General features: G+C 54.5%; 6 protein-coding genes across 6 annotated transcripts in view; 5 read left to right on the top strand and 1 right to left on the bottom strand.

The window, feature by feature from the left end:
- Positions 1-604: 604 nt before the first annotated feature.
- On the top strand, positions 605-5,171 carry CHGG_09313 (uncharacterized protein; the record flags this gene model as incomplete). The annotated part of the gene is made up of 12 exons (XM_001227239.1): positions 605-849; positions 1,071-1,166; positions 1,263-1,493; positions 2,029-2,520; positions 2,587-2,704; positions 2,769-2,861; positions 2,915-3,082; positions 3,149-3,282; positions 3,351-3,600; positions 3,671-3,870; positions 4,070-4,581; positions 4,936-5,171. 12 exons carry the CDS (start codon positions 605-607, stop codon positions 5,169-5,171), a joined length of 2,775 nt encoding a protein of 924 aa, XP_001227240.1.
- A 680-nt stretch (positions 5,172-5,851) lies between these two features.
- On the top strand, positions 5,852-6,502 carry CHGG_09312 (uncharacterized protein; the record flags this gene model as incomplete). The annotated part of the gene is made up of 2 exons (XM_001227238.1): positions 5,852-6,256; positions 6,314-6,502. 2 exons carry the CDS (start codon positions 5,852-5,854, stop codon positions 6,500-6,502), a joined length of 594 nt encoding a protein of 197 aa, XP_001227239.1.
- Positions 6,503-8,570: 2,068 nt separating this feature from the next.
- Positions 8,571-9,572, bottom strand: CHGG_09311 (uncharacterized protein; the record flags this gene model as incomplete). The annotated part of the gene is made up of 2 exons (XM_001227237.1): positions 8,571-8,990; positions 9,063-9,572. 2 exons carry the CDS (start codon positions 9,570-9,572, stop codon positions 8,571-8,573), a joined length of 930 nt encoding a protein of 309 aa, XP_001227238.1.
- A 1,293-nt stretch (positions 9,573-10,865) lies between these two features.
- Positions 10,866-12,784, top strand: CHGG_09310 (uncharacterized protein; the record flags this gene model as incomplete). Its single annotated transcript, XM_001227236.1, has 5 exons — positions 10,866-10,988; positions 11,085-11,881; positions 11,944-11,995; positions 12,058-12,272; positions 12,334-12,784. 5 exons carry the CDS (start codon positions 10,866-10,868, stop codon positions 12,782-12,784), a joined length of 1,638 nt encoding a protein of 545 aa, XP_001227237.1.
- Positions 12,785-13,489: 705 nt separating this feature from the next.
- CHGG_09309 (uncharacterized protein) lies at positions 13,490-16,559 on the top strand (the record flags this gene model as incomplete). The annotated part of the gene is made up of 5 exons (XM_001227235.1): positions 13,490-13,786; positions 13,838-14,276; positions 14,422-14,940; positions 15,485-15,947; positions 16,010-16,559. 5 exons carry the CDS (start codon positions 13,490-13,492, stop codon positions 16,557-16,559), a joined length of 2,268 nt encoding a protein of 755 aa, XP_001227236.1.
- A 381-nt stretch (positions 16,560-16,940) lies between these two features.
- The window catches only part of CHGG_09308 (uncharacterized protein), a gene marked incomplete at both ends in the record, with an annotated part of 1,374 nt that continues 295 nt past the window's right edge, over positions 16,941-18,019 (top strand). The window contains 2 exons of the mRNA XM_001227234.1: positions 16,941-17,410; positions 17,486-17,831. Of these exons, the coding sequence (XP_001227235.1) occupies positions 16,941-17,410; positions 17,486-17,831 (816 nt within the window). The remainder of the gene's footprint in view (positions 17,411-17,485; positions 17,832-18,019) is intronic.

Below are 18,019 nucleotides of genomic sequence, written 5' to 3'. Positions count from 1 at the left end.
CCAGACCGTTCAGTTCTTCGCCATCACTACGAAGCGCACGCGAATAAAAGGGGAGAGCTGAACCAATGCTATCCCCGGGCCGCGCCGCCGTCTACATCAATAGTGTCGGCAAGGCGAGATGGCGGTGGCCCCATACCTATTTTGCCATTCAGCTCGACGCTAGCACGTTCATTTCGTTCTAGACTCTCCCCCGCCACACAGTATGAGAGAACACGGTGGGCTGGCCCCAATAGTTTGGACCTACAGCGTGGGATCAATAATTAGAAGCCCGCGCACGAGGCCAGATTGAGTTGACGCCATGCAATGCAACGCGCTGTATCGTACCTGCAGATACATGCAGGCTGAGACGCCTGGACGGTTTACCGTTTACGGCAGTCCAGAAAGCTGAGATTAACACCGAGGTGCCGAAAAAGGTTTTTATTTTGTCAAAGCAATGTGATGAGCCTCGAGCCCCCGACTCGACGCTTGGTTGGCAGAGTGTGCTACCAAGGTGACTAAACTGTGATCCCCCGGTTCTCTGAAGTTTTCTGGCTTCTATCCGCTGTCTTCAATCCAAGTCACTTCTTATTTTTGCCCTCCCGACTCTTGTTGCCCGCATCCCATCATGCCTGCTCTCCGCCGCGTGGAAGCCCAAACACCACCGGCCCAAAAGCCAGTGGCCAAACAGTCAGACCGGGAAAGTGTAAAGCCCGCGACCAACATGGCTACGGAACAGCGATCTGGCCAAGGAGGCACTGCGGGAGGTAGCGTCTTCGTCAAGGTCCTCAGCCTAGTCGCTGGTCCTGGCGGCACCGACGAGGATGATGTCCAAATCTCGGAGATGCCCATCAGCACCTTACAGTTTGCCTCGTATGCGCATATATCCACACCGTACTTATCTTGGCTGGAGCAGGTGCTGACAATAAGGGACCAGGAAGGACGAAAAAAGCTTCCGCACTGAGACCACACTGCAGCATGTTCGAACAAAGCTCCAGACGGTCCTGAAAAAGTCTGCCTTATTCCCATTACGATGAGTGGAGAAAGTATTGTACTTGGATTGCTGTGATGCTGACCGGAAAATCCCCCAATAGAACACAAACCTTCAAGTTCTGCTCCGATGACTGCGCAGCTGTGCCCGAAAACATCTCTCTCGACGCTTATTCTAAACTCCTGCACACATCCGGGAGGTCAGATGTGAGTTGACCTATCTGCTTTCCGGTCCCCGGCCGTTAAGATTCTAACCCCCAGAAGGATGGAATGCTACGTGTCTATGTTGCTGCCAGCCAGGAAGCCGCTGCCAGTCAGCTCTCTGTGCTGCTCAAACCTCCCTTCCAGCTCAAGTTTATTCAAATGGGAGACACCCCCAGCAATGCACTCAATATGGGAGCCTTGCACTCCTCTGCGTTCAAAGGCCAGGATCCGTCGCACATGCCAATGGGCCAGCTGCGGAGATTGATCGGCAAGATGTACGGAAGTTCTGCTATTCCTGCTGCTATCAGCGGTTTTTCCTTTTGGTCTGACCTTGGCTTTGAGTGAAACAGGTCGCCCAACCCCCAGATGCACTGCTTCTGCTCCTTGGACGGGTCTCTTGCGACGGATGAGCTTTCCCTCCGCGAGTACCTTGACCTCGATGTAAGTTCAGTGTCTGGTCTCAGAACTCAAGGACGGTGCATGCATGAATCACGGGATCTGACAGAGACTCTGTAGAATGAGCCCGTCGGGGAGTCGGATGGCACACCATCTGTAGTCGTTCGTTATCGCAAGACCGACGCAAAGGTTGCAGCGGGAGGCGGATCCAAGTTTCATGGAGCATCAGCCGAGGTGCTGGCAGCAATGGAGCAGATGAAGCCCGATCTGAGCTTCAAGGTGAGCCCTCTCCACTACCTAACTAATCGCCCAGTTCCTTTCGATAATATGCCATGCTCAACAGCGTACACAGGATCACTCGGCCGAGGAGATGCATGCCGATACGACTGGGTTCAAGGTGACCGAGGAGTTGGATGCTTCGCAATTTGCTGCCCGTGAGGCGACGCCACTTAAGTACACCAGCCAGATGGACGAAGCTGACTGGGATGCTGTCCTGCGCAACTGTGCCCTTCTCTACGGCTGGAGGATTGATAAGAAGACCAACCGCATGGTTCGAGCCAGCACACCAGCTTTCCGTCTTCGAAACAAGGCCCCTATCCAGCCTCCAGTGGCTCCCAGAATTGAGGAAACCCCGGAACCCACAAGCCCCCCCAAAGCAGCAATCGAGGTAGACGACGCTTCCGAGGGCTCTGCCTCCGGGGATACCTACGCCGACACGGAAGCCTCCGACGAGTTTGAGGAAGCCGTTCACGATAAGACTCTGGAAGCCCAACCCAAGATTGCCAAGCCACTCACCGCCGAAGACGTCAACGCGCCTATTCCGGCCAAACTTGGCGCGGTTCCGTCCTACGTTGTTAACGACAGGTCGCGAATTGAGGTCACCACCGTGATGAGCGAGTTCCAAGAGTCTATGGCCAAGAACCACTTCAGCAGCACCTCGGTGGAAGCGTCTGTGTAAGAACTCAACATACTATTGACCACATTCTAGAATATTTGCGGCTAACAAACTTTTGCATCAAGATCCGGTGGCTATGCCGGTTTCTCTGTCGGTGTCACAGGTGGAGTCGCAAGCGAGTCGTCATCTGGCCAGTCCAGTAGCAATAAGACGTATTCGAAACGGATGATTGCAAGCTACATGGTGAGTCGTGGGCATTGGGAGCTTTGAACATGTGTTTAGAGCTTATGGCTGATCGGACTGCCAGTTTCCCCGTGTGTCCGTGTTCCTGAGACCAGAGGACCTGGAGCCCACGCAGGAGCTGCGTGATGCCCTTGAGGCTGTCAGGAAAACCAAGAATGTGAGTCTCGAAAACTGTGCGTCCGGAAACACATTTAATAACCGTGTTTTAAGATCAACATGCTCAGGAATCTCTACCAAACCTTCGGCCATCTCTTCTGCTATACTGCCACTCTCGGCGGTTGTCTGCAGACAACCAAGATTGTTACGGGTAACGAACAAACCCAACAATCCAAGGAGAAGGAATCTTTTAAGGCTTCTGTTGGCGTCGCCGTCTCCACGGTCAGTCTCCACGGCAAGTGGCTACATGGATAACCATACAGTAAACTGACTTTACTCTTACTTCAGCCCTTTGGAGTCGGCGGCAGCGTAAAGGCGTCTCATGAAACGCAAGATTCCTCCGACTCATTCCAACGAACTTCCAACACATCTGAAGCCATGACCTTTGAGGCAACAGGTGGAAATTCGATCTTGGCAGCAAAGTACGTTGCAGTCTCCTAGCCTGAGAGTGTTGCTAGTTATGTATCATCTAACGCATGACCCATGGCAGCCCACCAGCGTGGTCAAGTTCCGTGGCCGACTTCAACAACTGGCGGGTAATCGAACAGTCGGATCTCCACCCCATCTCGGAGACCATCTCTCAAATACCGGGATATGGCCAGGTCCAGGCGTGGTTCTTCAGCGCGGTGCCCAAGCTGAGTCAATACGTTGTCATCCCCGAGTCCCGCGTGATACACATCCGGTTCAAGGCCATCAGCCATTCCGAGAGTCCTGCCTTGGAGCGTATCACCGGTGTGAAGGTATTTATTTTCCCGCATAACATAGGCGACGTTGGATTGTGCTCAGATGGTCTGATCATACCCTTCCAAGAACCAGACGCAGGGGTACCTCGGTCATATTCCCGATAAGCCTCCCAAGCCAATTCGCACATCCCTCGAGCGAACCTCGGCCCCGCACGAGATCGGCAGAAACGTCAACTTTGGTGGACCATGGGGCGTGACTGGCGATATCACCGTCACTACCCGCCAGGTCAAGACCATTGAGAACGAAGCCCTATTCTTCCCCCACTGGTGAGTACTCCCTCGTTTGCCCATTATTATTACATGTAGAAGGGAAAGGCATGCTCACACGGAACTTTTTACGCTGGATAGCACCCAAGCACCTGTCCTCGTGTTTCCAGGCGGGAAAGAAATAGGTAAGCCTTCGACTCGGTTTTTCTTTTTCTTTTTCTGGACCACCAGTTCATTTTCTAACGATCCATGATATCAGGAACTTCGCAAGACCCAAGGCTGCTGCAGACCGTCTGGAGGCTGGAGGTAGCCCAAGGCTACGCTGTACGCCCCTCACCCTCTCCCAAGCCGCAAAAAGGGAAGGAAAAAGAAAAGAAAAAGAAAGACTGATCCGTCCCCCCTCCCAGCTCGGCCCCGACTGCCTAGTGTCCATCAAATCCTGCGCCCCCGTCAGCTCATCCCCCCCATCCACCTCCCCGCCCGAGCTAGGCCTCACAGTCTACCGCAACGCGCAAGGGGTCTTCCAGCCGGCCATCACTTCCACCGACGAGCCCAGCTACTGGCGGATCCAAGCCGTCGACACCACCACCACCCCCACCTCTTCCCCATCCTCCAAGCGCGACCCCCACCGCCACGGCGACCTCGTCCGCCTGACGTGGTCCTTCGCCGACCAAGCCAGCGGCTTCCGCGACTTCTTCGGCGACGTCTACGGCCGGCGCAGCTACCGGCGGCCCGCCGAGCTGGGCCGCCCACGACACCCTCTGCCTCAAGGTGCCGTACCCGCGCTTTGAGAACCCGGAGGAGCAAGGGGTTGGGCTGGTTATGAGTACCGCGTTGACGCAGGAAGGGGTGGTGCAGTCGTTGAGGATTCGGCCGATTGATGGGGAGGGGGAGGGGGTGGTGGAGAGGACGTATAATTTGCATGATTTGTGTTGGCGGTTGGATCCGGTTGGTAAGTGGGCTGCTTTCTTTTTTCTTTTCTTTTTTCCTTTCTTTTCTTTTCTTCCAGGACTGGCTTTTACAGTTCTGTTCTTTACTCAAGACACTATGTTCTTGTGGGACTTGGTCTGTTGTTGTTGCATCTAGACCGAACGGGATCGCTAACTGTCTCCTTTTCTCACACAGGAAATGGTGGCGTTGGGGACGCCAGCGATTTCATGAACGTCGTGACGGATGCACACGGTGCCGTGGAATCCAACATCGACAGGGAGCACAAGCTTGCGTTGGCTCCTCCTCCGCCTCCTCCGCCGTTTAGCCAAGGTTCGCCCGAATCTGTGGTTGCTGGTATACTCCTCGGTCCGTTCGCGTCCCCCGTGTTGGGTGTTGTTTCGTCGGCTATTGGCAGCATTTTCGGTTTCTAGGCATATTGTGAATGCGTTCAATATCTAGGTATTTTCTTTGGCTGTTTTATCCACACGCTGTTACGCATCTCAATACAACGACCTCGCAGCTGCCCGTGTGCCCCAATATCTCAAGTGGGTGATGCTTGCGGGTAGCAAGGAGTTCTTGTATCAGGAAGCAATTATCGAGAAAGGTAATCTCAGGAATGACAAAGCAACAGTCGACCCCCCTTCCAATGACATCTAACTTGTAACCCCAAGGCGATTGACGGGGCAATGGGGGTACATGTCCTGTATACATGGAACAACGGGTTCCTTCCGGGGCCGCGGTGAGAAGCTCTACTCGTGCATTTGATCGTGCAAATGCACTGAGTTTCCCAATTCATGCCGTCCCTTCTTTCGTATCATATCGTATATCTATATGTTTCAGGGACGCAGTAAAGGACAGCTAGCAACCTCGGCTTGGTCTGACATAATAATTACCGTCAGGTCGATATAAAACCTGAAAGTCTGCTAGTTTCCTGTTCAGGGCCATCAGGCCCCTCCAGCAAACTTTGGGAAGGGCACACACAACCCACATTGCATAGTGCCGTTCAACCACGACGCAAACTAAAACTGAAACAAAGCTCCTCAACGTCAGAGATCTCGCAAAATAAGATCACCCAAAAAACAACGAAAAGGAGCACGATTAAAGTATCATCATGGACTTCTGGCTTTATTTTCTTCTCCTTCCGCTGGCGCTGGCGGCTATCTTCTCATGGTTGAGCGGTGATTCCCATGCCCCAAAATCCATCCCCGCTGCTTTCGATCTCTTGACTCTTACCGCTCAAGATGTTGCGCAGCTTCTCAGCAATCAGACTTTTACATCGCTTCAGCTGACTCTAGAATACCTCAGAAGGATTGAACTCGACGACAGGTCCGGCCTCGGGCTACACACGATGCTAGAGCTCGCGCCGGTGGGCACTACCCTCGCCATAGCAAGAGAAAGGGACCTCGAGCGACAAGGAGGGATACTACGAAGCCCTCTACATAATGTCCCACTCATTATAAAGGCATGCCCACAGTCCAGTTCGAATACCCTTGTGATCGGAAAAGCCAATCTCGGGGTATGTGTTCGTGGAAACTTTACTCTCTTGACACTAATGTTCTCAACCGAACGACAGGGACTTAACGGCTGCAAGTACGTCGGTCCAGGCATCTGCACCATGATTGGTATCCTTGCTAACCAACAATGCCCAACTCTAGGGACAATAATCTCAGTCCAGCCTGGTCTCGGCTCGGTGGCGGAACACTGTCACCCTACGATCTACAGCACCCTTGCGGATCGTCAGCTGGATCGGCCGCCGCGGTAGCAGCCGGGCTTGCTCCGTTTGCTTTTGGGACAGAAACCCAAGGGTCGATTAGCTGTCCTGCGTCCTTTACGATCTTGTCTGGGCTTAAAGTCTCCACGGGTCTGCTGTCACGGAGCGGAATACTTTCCTCATCGACGACTTTCGACTCGCCGGGAATTCTAGCAAAGTCACCATGGGACATCGCTGCTCTTCTGACTCAGACCGCTGGCAATGATCCGGGTGACCCAGTCACGGCGGATTCAATATCATTCATCAAGGACTTTACTACTTCCCTTGATGCTAACTAGAAGGACTTCAAGATTGGAGTGGCCGATAGGGATTGGTTTTGGTCCATTCTTCCAGGATTCGTCGGTGATCAGGCGGACATCGATGACGAGAATAAGGTACAACTATCGTCGCCTTCATCTATAACACCCGCTAATAACCTTTGTAGATGTTCTCGCGAGGTCTTGAAGCCGTCGCCGAAATGGGCAAGAGAGGGGCCACCATCATCCCAGACGTGAAGATTCGAAGCGCGCCTCTTTCTGTGGGCCACGTGCCAAAGCTGATGGAGAAAATAATCCGTATTTGGCCATCCTATTTCCCCCTTCGTTTGTCTTCGTGAACTAATCGAAGTTATCGAACCAACCACAGGACATGAATTGGGACAGGGTTTTGCGAAGCACGTCGCCAGCTTAGAAGGCGCCGGCATCCGGTCTCTCGAGGAGCTGGTTGACTTTAATCGAAAGCACCCCGGGCTATCATATACCAAGGTTAAGTCTTTTAATTTCGCGGTCTACTATCGCCACTACTTGCTCACGACGTGACTATCAGACAATGCCGCTCAAGGTTACCTTGAGTCAGCACTCCATCAGCATCTCTCTGAAGAAGAATATCATGCAGTGTTATCGGACGCAAGAAGAATCGCCATTGACGGAGCTATCATCGATGCGCTAGACAAATACGACCTGGATGTGCTTGTCCTGCCCGCGTGGATGGACCGAGATGAGTATTATGCAGCCTGGGCCCGTTAGTCACCCCAAACACTTCAAGCTTCCTCAATTTGGAGGAGACATCCTGGCACAAGACTCTCGCAGACGAATGACTACTGACTGAGGCGCAGAAGCACCCACGGCAACGGTGCCATTAGGGGCATACCGCGACGGCGAGCCGTATGGCCTATTAGGGTTTGTGGCACGCCGCTTCGACGATGAAAAGCTGTTGCAAATCATGAAACTTTACGAAGACACCTTTGCGCCACGGCTTGTTCCAACCAGAATGCAATGGACAATATGGGAGCGAATTGTTCCTGAGAAATATCTACAAGCTTTGGGATTTGGGACGTCGCGTTCCTCCTAACTGAGCCCTTGCAAGGAGGGCTAATGGCACTGGGGGACAAGGTGTGACGCCCAATGTGCTGTGGTTTACAAGACTCCAAGGACTGGAAGCAACGGTGAAATGCAAAAATGATGGATTGGGCTTACACCTGTTCCTCTTTCAAAAAGGTAGAGGTAGGTAGTTTTTTCGATACACGGTGCTTTAGGCAACATTGAACTCGCTTCCGCTGTTGAGTTGCTGTTCACAATCCGCCCCAGACCTTGGAAATGGAGCAGCATAGGTATACTACCACTCGGCGAGGTGCAGTTGTTGCAATTAACCCCGCAACTCGCCTTGACAGCCTGGGATGCCCTTCCATGTGACAGAGCAGCTACGGTAAGTGATGGATGGGCGTAAAAGATGATAGGTGGAAGTGGAATCTAATCCCAGATGCAAGTTTGTCAAGATCGCCGAAGTCCACCAGGCGTAGCTGTATTGCCCGTCACCAAGTATAAAAATATTATATTATTTATTACGTGGTTCTATAAGTGCCTTTTATCCTTTTAGTTATGCATGCCCTAAGCTCCTTCCCGATCCAGCTCTCTCCTTCAAGCTCTAATAACGCTAACCAAGTGCCCCTCTCGTCCTCTGAGAATCAATGCTGCCGCCTCCGTGACCCAATGCCCCCCTCCGTGACTCAATGCCCCCCTCCGCGATCCCATGCCCCCCCCTCCGTGATCCAATGCCCCCCCCTGCGACCCAGTCCCCGTTCTTACGCAGCCGGCGTTGCTGGTATTCCCGGGAGCTCGATGTCGACAACCCACGGCAGCTGCCGAGGCCCATCATCTTCAGGCCCCGGCTGGATAGCCGCATTCATAAACAGGGTTTCCTTTCCAGGGGTGATGGCGCGGTCATCCCCCGCGCAATGGCTCGTCTGCTGGTACCCCTGCGCCGCCAGCATCCCAGCCAACGTCTCCTTCTCCTTCACCGCCTCCGCATCATCCCACTTGCCTGGCCGCAGCGTCGCGAGCGTCTCCATAACCACAGACGCGCCATAGTCGATGTCTGTGAAGTGGGAGGGGTTCTCGCTGGGCGTCTCGCCGCGCCAGGTCACCAACTTGGCGCCCCAGCCCTCGTGAATGTGGCCGAAGCAGTGCAGCCGGGGCCGGGCGCGCGCAACGGCGGCAAAGAGCTAGTCGCACCCGGCGCGTTGCTTGGACAAGGTCTGGTCCAGCACCCCTTCGGGCGGGCTGTGCGTGATGACGACGTCGGCGGAGCGGTCGATGGCAAAGTCGTGCTGCTCGCCGAGCCGGTACTGGAAGCCCCCGTCTGGGTCTGCGGATGGGGTGAAGGGGCTGACGTAGACTGTCAGCCGGGCGCAGTTGCGCAGGTCAAACTGGTGGGTGCCTTCGTCAAGGAAGATGATGCCGCTGTATGTGTCGAGGAGCACGCGGGCATGGTGGAAGTGGCCATACACTGCGGCCATGTCCCTGGGGTCAATTGAGTAGAGCCGGTTGGCCTCTGCAGCCTTTTTCTTGTAGACCTCTGTGTCGAGGGTGAAGTCGTGATTGCCGGCGATGACGAGTACAAGGGGCGCGTCGATACCCTGGAGAAGAGCCATGGTGGTGCGGAATTCGGCCATCTTGGACTGTTCGGTCAAATCGCCGCAGTGAATCGCCACGTCCACAGGCACGCTTGGCGGCACCAACGGTTGGGCATGAGTGTCGGATAGAATGAGGAATCTGGTCTTAAATGTCTTGATATCTTGCGTCATGTTGACTGTTTGATGCAGTGATGATGTATGGATGTTGCGGGTTTGAACTTGGAGTGAGTTTCAGGTTGACTGGTTGAGTGCAGGAAATTTAGGGAAAAGCTTGCTGGGAGAATTCAGGTGGAGGAAGACGCCTTGATTAAGACCGTCCCCCAATACACGGCTCTTCTGTGAGTCAGAGCCTCCCTTATTGCCTATGTGTACGATAGATAATCGTTGCCTTGAGCCTTGAGGTGATCAGACCCTCGAGATGGCACGCACGCAGCAGCTAATCCGCACGGCGATGTGTGTGGAGGTGACTGGCACATTTTTGAAGTGGCATGAGCCGGCCCTAGAACCAGGGTAACCTGGTTACATAAGTCCTCCTCGCCGCTGGCTCGCTGAGAAGCAAAGGGAGACACGTTTTTCTGCCTTGTAGGATGAATGTTCAAAGGCCCGTAAACTTTAGCAAGATTCTAGTACCGTCATAATACGTGGCTTCGTATCATCAACACAAAGCACCTTAAGTCAGTGTCATGGGCCCATGGTGCGAGAATGGGGTGCCGAGTTCTGACTCGGGTCCAGTCACGACTCCACGAGTCACGACACACGAGCAGGTCTACCTCTACAAGTCCGGATGGGTGAAGTTGGGATGAGACGAAGGGTTGAGGCGAGTTAGATATACGAATACAACGGTTAGAATTCAGGGAGAGTACTACAAACATCGAATGCATAGGTCCATGGAGGCTGAGCCTAGCAACCGTCCCCCCCTCTACTCTGGGTAAGAATTCTGGATAAGGCGAAAGACCTGGAGCCGGATAGGCCAATATAGCCTCACAGTAATAGTGGATGGGGGAAGTCAACCTCATAACTGCAAATCGACTTCGGATGATTGGTTGATATCCAAGTCCTTCGTACCAAGAGATGCCTTCGAGATGGCCCACGATGTCGGTTCCCTCCCACCCCCCTGCCAGACAAACCTTGGCAGAACTTCTCGGTAATTGCACGTGAGACGTGTGGGACCTGTCAGACTTCCTAACCAACTAGGAATGGTTCGTTCATTGCCGAGATGGTTTGTTCGCATTCCAGTCTTGGGAGACCCAATGTATATTTTTAGTGAGCCACTCAGCCCAGACCTTAAATCCGAAGGATGAGCGTAAACAAATCAGCAGCCAACCAACCCTGCAGGCTGCACCTCAAGAGCCAGCTCAAAATCTCGGGGATTCGCTGTTTTTGACCGTCTCATCTCATCTCCTTGGTCTGTCAGACACACTCGTCCTCGTCAGGCACAACAACTGTCAGAGTGCCAACTTCACCATGATTCTATTCCTCGGCGCCCCGAGCGTCGGTTGGCTCGCCATCACTGCTTTCAGTGCCGTGGTTGTATACTTCGCCCTCCGCTTGACTGCTAAACGTCGGTTTTACCGTAGCCATGATATAGTATGCCTACCAAAATTACCTCAAGACCTTCCAGATATCAAAAGCGGTAGTTATCCGTCCACTTTGCGCTAACCATTCCCCTTTTTCCATGACTAGCCTAAAGCGCCACATGACCCGATATGGGGGCACTTGAAACTCGTTGGAGAATATACCAAAAAGATGCCTGGCACTTACATCCAAGCGCCCTGGACAGAGATCAAACGGGACTTCAACCTTCCGGATGTGTTCTACATGGACATGTGGCCCTTCGGCCCAGAATTCGTCGTCTGCAGCGGTCCTGATGCCGCGGCCGCCTTGACCACCGTGACTGCCTTTCCCCAGGCCAATCTTGTGCGAGAGTTCTTCACTCCCACGATCGGCACGGGCTTCATCGAGACAACCGACGGTCCGTTATGGAAGGAGCTCCATCAAATGCTAGCTCCGGGACTGACCCCCGGGGCGACCCGGACGTACCACGACCTCATCATTGATGAAGCCGAGTCGCTTCACAACCGGGTCCGTCGTGTGGCAGACTCCGGGGAGGTCACCGACATGGCCTACCAGATTGGGCAGTATCCCTTCTCCGTCATCTGGAAGATCTTCTTCGGCGAAAAGCCCGATCCAAACTCGGGCCTGTATGAAGTTGCAAAACGACTCAACGACATCAGCGGCTCGACTGGACCTCCTCTCAACCCAATCAGAGGATGGCAGGAGAAGCGGGAGCGGGCTGCTCTTGTGAAGCGACTAAACACGGAAATTAAGAAGGTAATATTCTCTCGGTTTGAGAAAGTCTCATCACAAAAGCCTCTCCCCACCAGAGCAAACGCCACCTGCCTCCTCGACAGGATGTTTCTGGACCAGGTGAAAGCCGGCCTGCCCCTAGACGACCGTCTGATGAAGCTCGTCTTAGACAAGTAAGATCCGCTGAAGCCACCTCACAAGCATTGTACTCGCTCAGCAACTAACACCGTGACAGTGCCAAAGGTTTCCTCGTTGCCGGCTATAGCACGACGACCGACACGTCTAGCGTGCGTATAATCCTGATCCTTTTCAACTTCTCATTAACCCCACTCTGACATCTCTATCTCAGTACCTGATCATGATTCTCTCGGCATTTCCCGAGGTCGTGCAAAAGGTCCGCGAGGAGCACGACCGGGTCTTCGGCAAAACCTTGGACGAGACACTGCGTGTTCTGAGAGACGACCCCAGCCGCATCAACGACCTGCCCTACACGAACGCCATGATCCAAGAAACGCTGCGCATGTTCCCCATCGGCATGGTCGTCCGCGACCCGCCTCCCGGAATGTAAGCCGCCCCCAAACCCAACCAGCCAAAGTAACCCAACCCACTAACCCCCCACCCCCAGGACCTCCTTCACCGTCAAAGGCAAAAGCTACCCCCTCCGCCCAGGCCAAAGCTTCGCGGTCCTCGCCCACGCCATGCACTACGACCCCAGCATCTTCCCCTCCCCCAAAGAATTCCGCCCCGAACGCTTCCTCCCCACCACCATTACCACCACCACTTCCCCCACCGAGGACCCCCCCTTCCCGCGCTCTGCGTACCGGCCCTTCGAGCGCGGCCTGCGGTCCTGCATGGGCCAGGCGCTGGCCATGAGCGAGATGAAGATTGCGCTGGTGGTGCTGGCGCGGTGGTTTGACTTTGAGCTGACGGGCCATAATCCGGTGGAGACGCCCAGGGTCGGGCATACGGATTTGGATGTGGTGTTGGGGGACCATGCGTTTCAGGATTCGAGGTTTACGGCGGGGCCGTGTGGGGAGGTGAAGATGAGGGTAAGGGGGGTGGGGGAGCGAAGGTAGGGAGATGAGGGGAAGGGAGGAGGGGGATTGCTATTGAGGAGTGTGGGTTTGTTGGGGCGGATTCAATCCATGATGGGAAGGCGTTGCCTTGGGTTGTTTTGCCCTCCTTTGGGGATCGATGATGGGCATGGGTTGGGGGACTGGAGGGGTTTATCAGGGCGACGGGATATTGTTCAGTATCTATCTGTACATGTAATCTAATGTCGGCACTCTTAGATGTCGGTTCATAACTAACCCCCTGGATTTCACCATGGTGATGCATCTTGTTAGCGTAAACGAGGCACGGATTTGTGTCTTTCACTCAACGTTAAACGGATCAATAACCCTCACACAAAGTCTGTCAGTCCCTCTGCCTATGGATCGAAAAAAGAGGGAAGGTCAACCTCCCACACATTGGCCACGTCAGACAGCACGTTGGTCGATATGTGCCTGCCTTTCTACGTATAAAGGCAGCATAGAAGGAACAATCAAGTGGTACACGCCTGTCTAGCCTAGCAGTAACGAAGCTACGCCTTAAAGACGGCCGACGGGCTCTCGTGTTGAAGGGGTTTCTGAAATCTGGAAATCTTCGGTTTATAACTCGCGTTCAATTAAATACAGTCAGGTTCACGTCTTGCTTTACCACCCTACTTAGCCCAAAGATTGCCATCGGTTATAATACAGGTCAACACTATTCTGATTTTCTACTCTAGATCATCCACCACCATGGCGACGGGCGTTGCGCAAAGCAACCTGTTAGAGTCACCGCATCAAACCCCCGAGTCTTCCGACCTCGAGGCTGCCCTTCCGAACTACTTCTCCCGCTGCGGTCCTCACGGACGCTTTACTTGCTCGGGGACGTCCACTCACTCAAACTCGTCTGGCGAAGAATGGATTATCAATGACTTGGACCAGAGACGCGGTGTTAACGTCCATGTTTCATCCACCGGCCAAGTCGATAAAACCTTTGTCTTTGAGGCTGTTGAGAAATTCATCGACACCCTTCCACCCGGTGTTTTGGAGGTTTAGATCGAGAATGATGGCTCGTTCAAGTCAGCAAATCACCCGGCGCAGGATTACGACGACGTCTATTCCTGGGCTCCGTTGTACCGGGAACGCACCGCCTTCCCTAAGCACCTGCCAACGGTTCGTCGCGAAGAGCTCACCGAACGTCGTCGGCTTGGGAACCAACTCGATCTGGTCACTTACTTACCGCCATCGGGCAGGATGAAAATGGCCATGTTCAAATACCACTTGGATGGAACCGACGTCGCCACTGCGTGGCACGAGACAAATTGCGTCTCAAGTATACCGCCACACGCCAATATTGTCCCGTTCGATGCCCTCGTCGTGGCTTCAATCAACACCGTCGACAGGGTAGTCGGCTTTACTACACGTTACGTCACCAGCGGGACGCTGTGGGAGAACAAAGACTACGTCTTCAAGCTCAAATACCTCGAACAGCTCATCAGTGTCGGTCCTGTCCCCTTACCCACCGGCCTCTGGCCCTCAGGTTAGGATTCTAATTTACTCACATAATTAGGCCGTGGATCATCTAAACCATCACCTCGGCATCGTCCACGGTGACATCTGTGCCGGGAACCTCGCCATCGATGCCTCCACAGACAGCGTCCAGCTCTTCAACTTTAACCGTGCAGCAAAATTGGGCTGGGAAGGCGACCGGCACAATCGTTATGCGTTCGGATACAAAGAAGACCGCAACGATGTGAAGTTCATCAAGCTAACAGTGCAAGAGCTTATCACCCGAGAGTTTTGTTCCCGCCCGAACTTCCAATCCCACGAACTTGACATGTCCCAAGTCACGCTCAAGGAGGAGTGGGTGCCGCATGAGGATGCGAAACTCGACAGCCCTATGGAGGCATACAGGCGGGTCCTCGATGATTGGGTCAAAAGAAGGGATGAAAGCGAGATTGATCACTTCAGCAAAGCGTCGAATCCTCTCGACTGGCTACCGCTGCCTGTTGATGACACCATGCGATTGGATCCATCATTTCGACTAGGAAATACGCGGGCCATGATGTCTGCTTATGTGAAGAAGTATCTGACGTGGGAGCGCCCACCGACGGTCTCTTTGCCACAGGTCCTAAAGGGGAAACAGCTCCTTGCGACTGGAGAGGTTGTCGAAGATGACGGAGGAGAAAGTGGTGCTCTGGGCAGTGCGTCGTAAAAATGATACATATCTAACTAGGCAGTTTTCCACATATTACAAGAACGGCCTTGACGCGTCTCTTGAAAGTCGAGTAGACTAGGCTTGAATTCAACATCACTTATTCCACCGCATCCTTGGAGAACTTCCAATTTGGCTTGGTTGTTGAGAACCCTGTTGGATTAGCCACATAGCACATTCTGGCGGATACCAGCTGTTGAACAGCCTTGGCACCGGAAACGGCCATGACACCCGGAAACAGTTTCATGGAATTTTGGCAGCACAAAGACTCGGGTTAACTCAAGAAGACAAAGGAAAGATTTAGGATAAAGCTACATGCTCTAAAGAACTCTGAAAAGCGGTGGAAGAAGACCAATCAATTCTTTCTCCCGATCTTTCCATCTGAATGTCGTTTTCACAAGGAGCCTATCTTATCTACAATCTTATCAGTTGAGTGGTGGGGCACTGCCCCGCACAATAACACTAGGTACCTTCCTCGCTGGGTACCGACGTCTTTCCAGCAACCACAACCCACTCACCCTGGCTGTTTCTAGGCCCAGCGGGGTGCTCCGACTTGCAATCGGTTCTCACCAATACAGGACTCAACAGCAAAGACCAGATCACCAAAATCATGCCTCGAGGATACTATCTCGCGCAGGGTCTCATCCCTCTTGGCTACAGCAGCAGCGACGATGAGGAGGGTCCGTGTGAACTTCCCGACGGCCGCCTGGTTTGCGGTCCGCACGGGTTCGTGGTTTGTGGCAAGTGCTGCGTCGACTACAGCTTCATGGACGATATTCTGAGCAACCAGGGCAACGACGATGGCGAAGAAGAGGAGGAGTCCGATGAGGACAGCGGCGGGGATGGGATAGAGCCTGACTTTACTCAGCACCATTTGGGCCCTCCACTGCTAAAGGGCACCGGCCGATCTTGGCCCTCAAAGTTCATCCCGCCTTCGACCACGGACACGCCCGCCGAGTTGTTCTCTGGTCGCAGGCAACATATGCGTGTCATCAGGTCCGTCCTTGCTCCCCCACTCTCCCAGGCAATAGCGTACTTACTCGTTTTATTCTTGTCAGATACACCCATCGAGACGACGCCAGCACTGTTCTAATCCGTACAGACGGTGCTTGCCTCGAGAATGGCCAGGCCAATCCCAAGGCCGGCTGGGCTTTCTGGCATGGCGTTAACGACGAGGGCACTCAACTCGTTGTCAGCGCCAGCCTCGAGGCCAGGGGTCCTTTTGGCGCCGCCGCCGCTCAGACCAGCAATCGCGCCGAGCTCCGTGCAGTGATCGCTGCGCTGCGCTTCCGGCACTGGCCTGGCGAAGGGTTCGACACCTTTGTCGCCGCTACCGATTCCGAATATGTGGTCGAAGGCGCTACCAAGTGGGTCAGGACGTGGATCAGAAACGGTTGGAAGACCAGTGCCGGGCGCGACGTCAAGAACAAGGACTTGTGGGAGGCGCTGCTGGGAGAGGTCGAGCGGTTTTCGGACGACGGCATGGCCATCCAGTTCTGGAGGATCCCGCGCGAGTGGAACACTGTCGCGGATGCAGCTGCGAAAAGCGCTGCTGCCCAAGAAGAGACGCCGAGCCAGTGGTCCGAGATCATCGGAATGAACATCTGAACTGTGTCAGCTCGAGGGGATGCACGGTCCTGATTGCTTATAGTGGTGGAGATGATGCGGCTTATACTTATTGGTCTCCGGATTGCGGGAATACGGAAAATACAAAAAAAGAGCCGTTTGGCAGAGAGCACTCGATTTATGCGATGTGGTTGGGGTACAGCAGTACCGTATGTATGTACGTACAGTACAAGCATTGCCTCCGTAACGTAACAATACCCTATGCTGCGGACCGAGCTCTCACAGTTGCAAGTGGGCCCGGCCCACATCAGCAAGCACTGACGTCGACCCTGCCGCCTGCCACTTTCACAAATCGGCGCCAAACCACAAGAACAATCCCACAACCCAGCAAAGCCAACAGCAGATGTGAGGTTGTCGCCGACCATGTCGCTCACAACAGCACAGAGGGCGCTCGTCCCTACCGTACGGGCGAGCTTGTCAACCTCGACCCGCAGCTCCCGAACTCTCCCATTCGCCGCCCTCGCATTATCCAACATCGCCGCATCAAGAAGAGCATTCAACACCACACAACGTAATGCCCTCCCCAGCGGCATGGGCGGGGGTCTCATACCGCCGACCTACTTCCAGAAGCCGGCGTCGCTGCCCATGAACACGGTGGTCCGGTTCGTGCCGCAACAGACGGCGTGGATCGTCGAGCGCATGGGCAAGTTCAACCGCATCCTACAGCCGGGCCTCGCCATTCTGATCCCCTTCCTCGACCGCATCGCCTACGTCAAGTCGCTCAAGGAGGTCGCCATCGAGATCCCCTCGCAGAGCGCCATCACCGCCGACAACGTCACCCTCGAGCTCGACGGCGTGCTCTACACCCGGGTCTTTGACGCGTACAAGGCCAGGTGAGCACCCCCGCCCTTCGTGATTCCCACCGTCCATTCCCACCCAAACACTAACCCCCCACCCCCCCCACCCAGCTACGGCGTCGAAGACGCCGAATACGCCATCTCGCAGCTCGCCCAAACCACCATGCGCTCCGAAATCGGCCAGCTCACCCTCGACCACGTGCTCAAGGAGCGCGCCGCCCTCAACACTAACATCACGCAAGCCATCAACGAGGCCGCGCAAGCGTGGGGGGTCACCTGCCTGCGCTACGAGATCCGTGACATCCACGCGCCCAAGCCCGTCGTCGACGCCATGCACCGCCAGGTGACGGCGGAGCGGTCCAAGCGCGCCGAGATCCTGGACTCGGAGGGCCAGCGCCAGAGCGCCATCAATATTGCCGAGGGGCAGAAGCAGAGTGCTATTTTGGCGAGTGAGGCTGTAAGGGCCGGAGAAAATCAATGGGGCGGCGGGTGAGGCGGAGGGCGATTTTGTTGAGGGCGAGGGCCACCAGCCGCGGGGATTGAGGCCGTGGCGAGGTCCAATTTCGGAAGGGAAGGATGCGGAGCAGGGGGCGAGTCAGTTTGTCGGTGGCGGAAAAGTATGTGGATGCGTTTGGGCAGGCTGGC

The sequence above is a fragment of the Chaetomium globosum genome, genomic scaffold (genome assembly GCF_000143365.1).
Source record: "Chaetomium globosum CBS 148.51 scaffold_6 genomic scaffold, whole genome shotgun sequence".
Taxonomy (NCBI): Eukaryota; Fungi; Ascomycota; class Sordariomycetes; order Sordariales; family Chaetomiaceae; genus Chaetomium; species Chaetomium globosum.
This window is presented reverse-complemented; position numbering and strand designations above follow the sequence as displayed.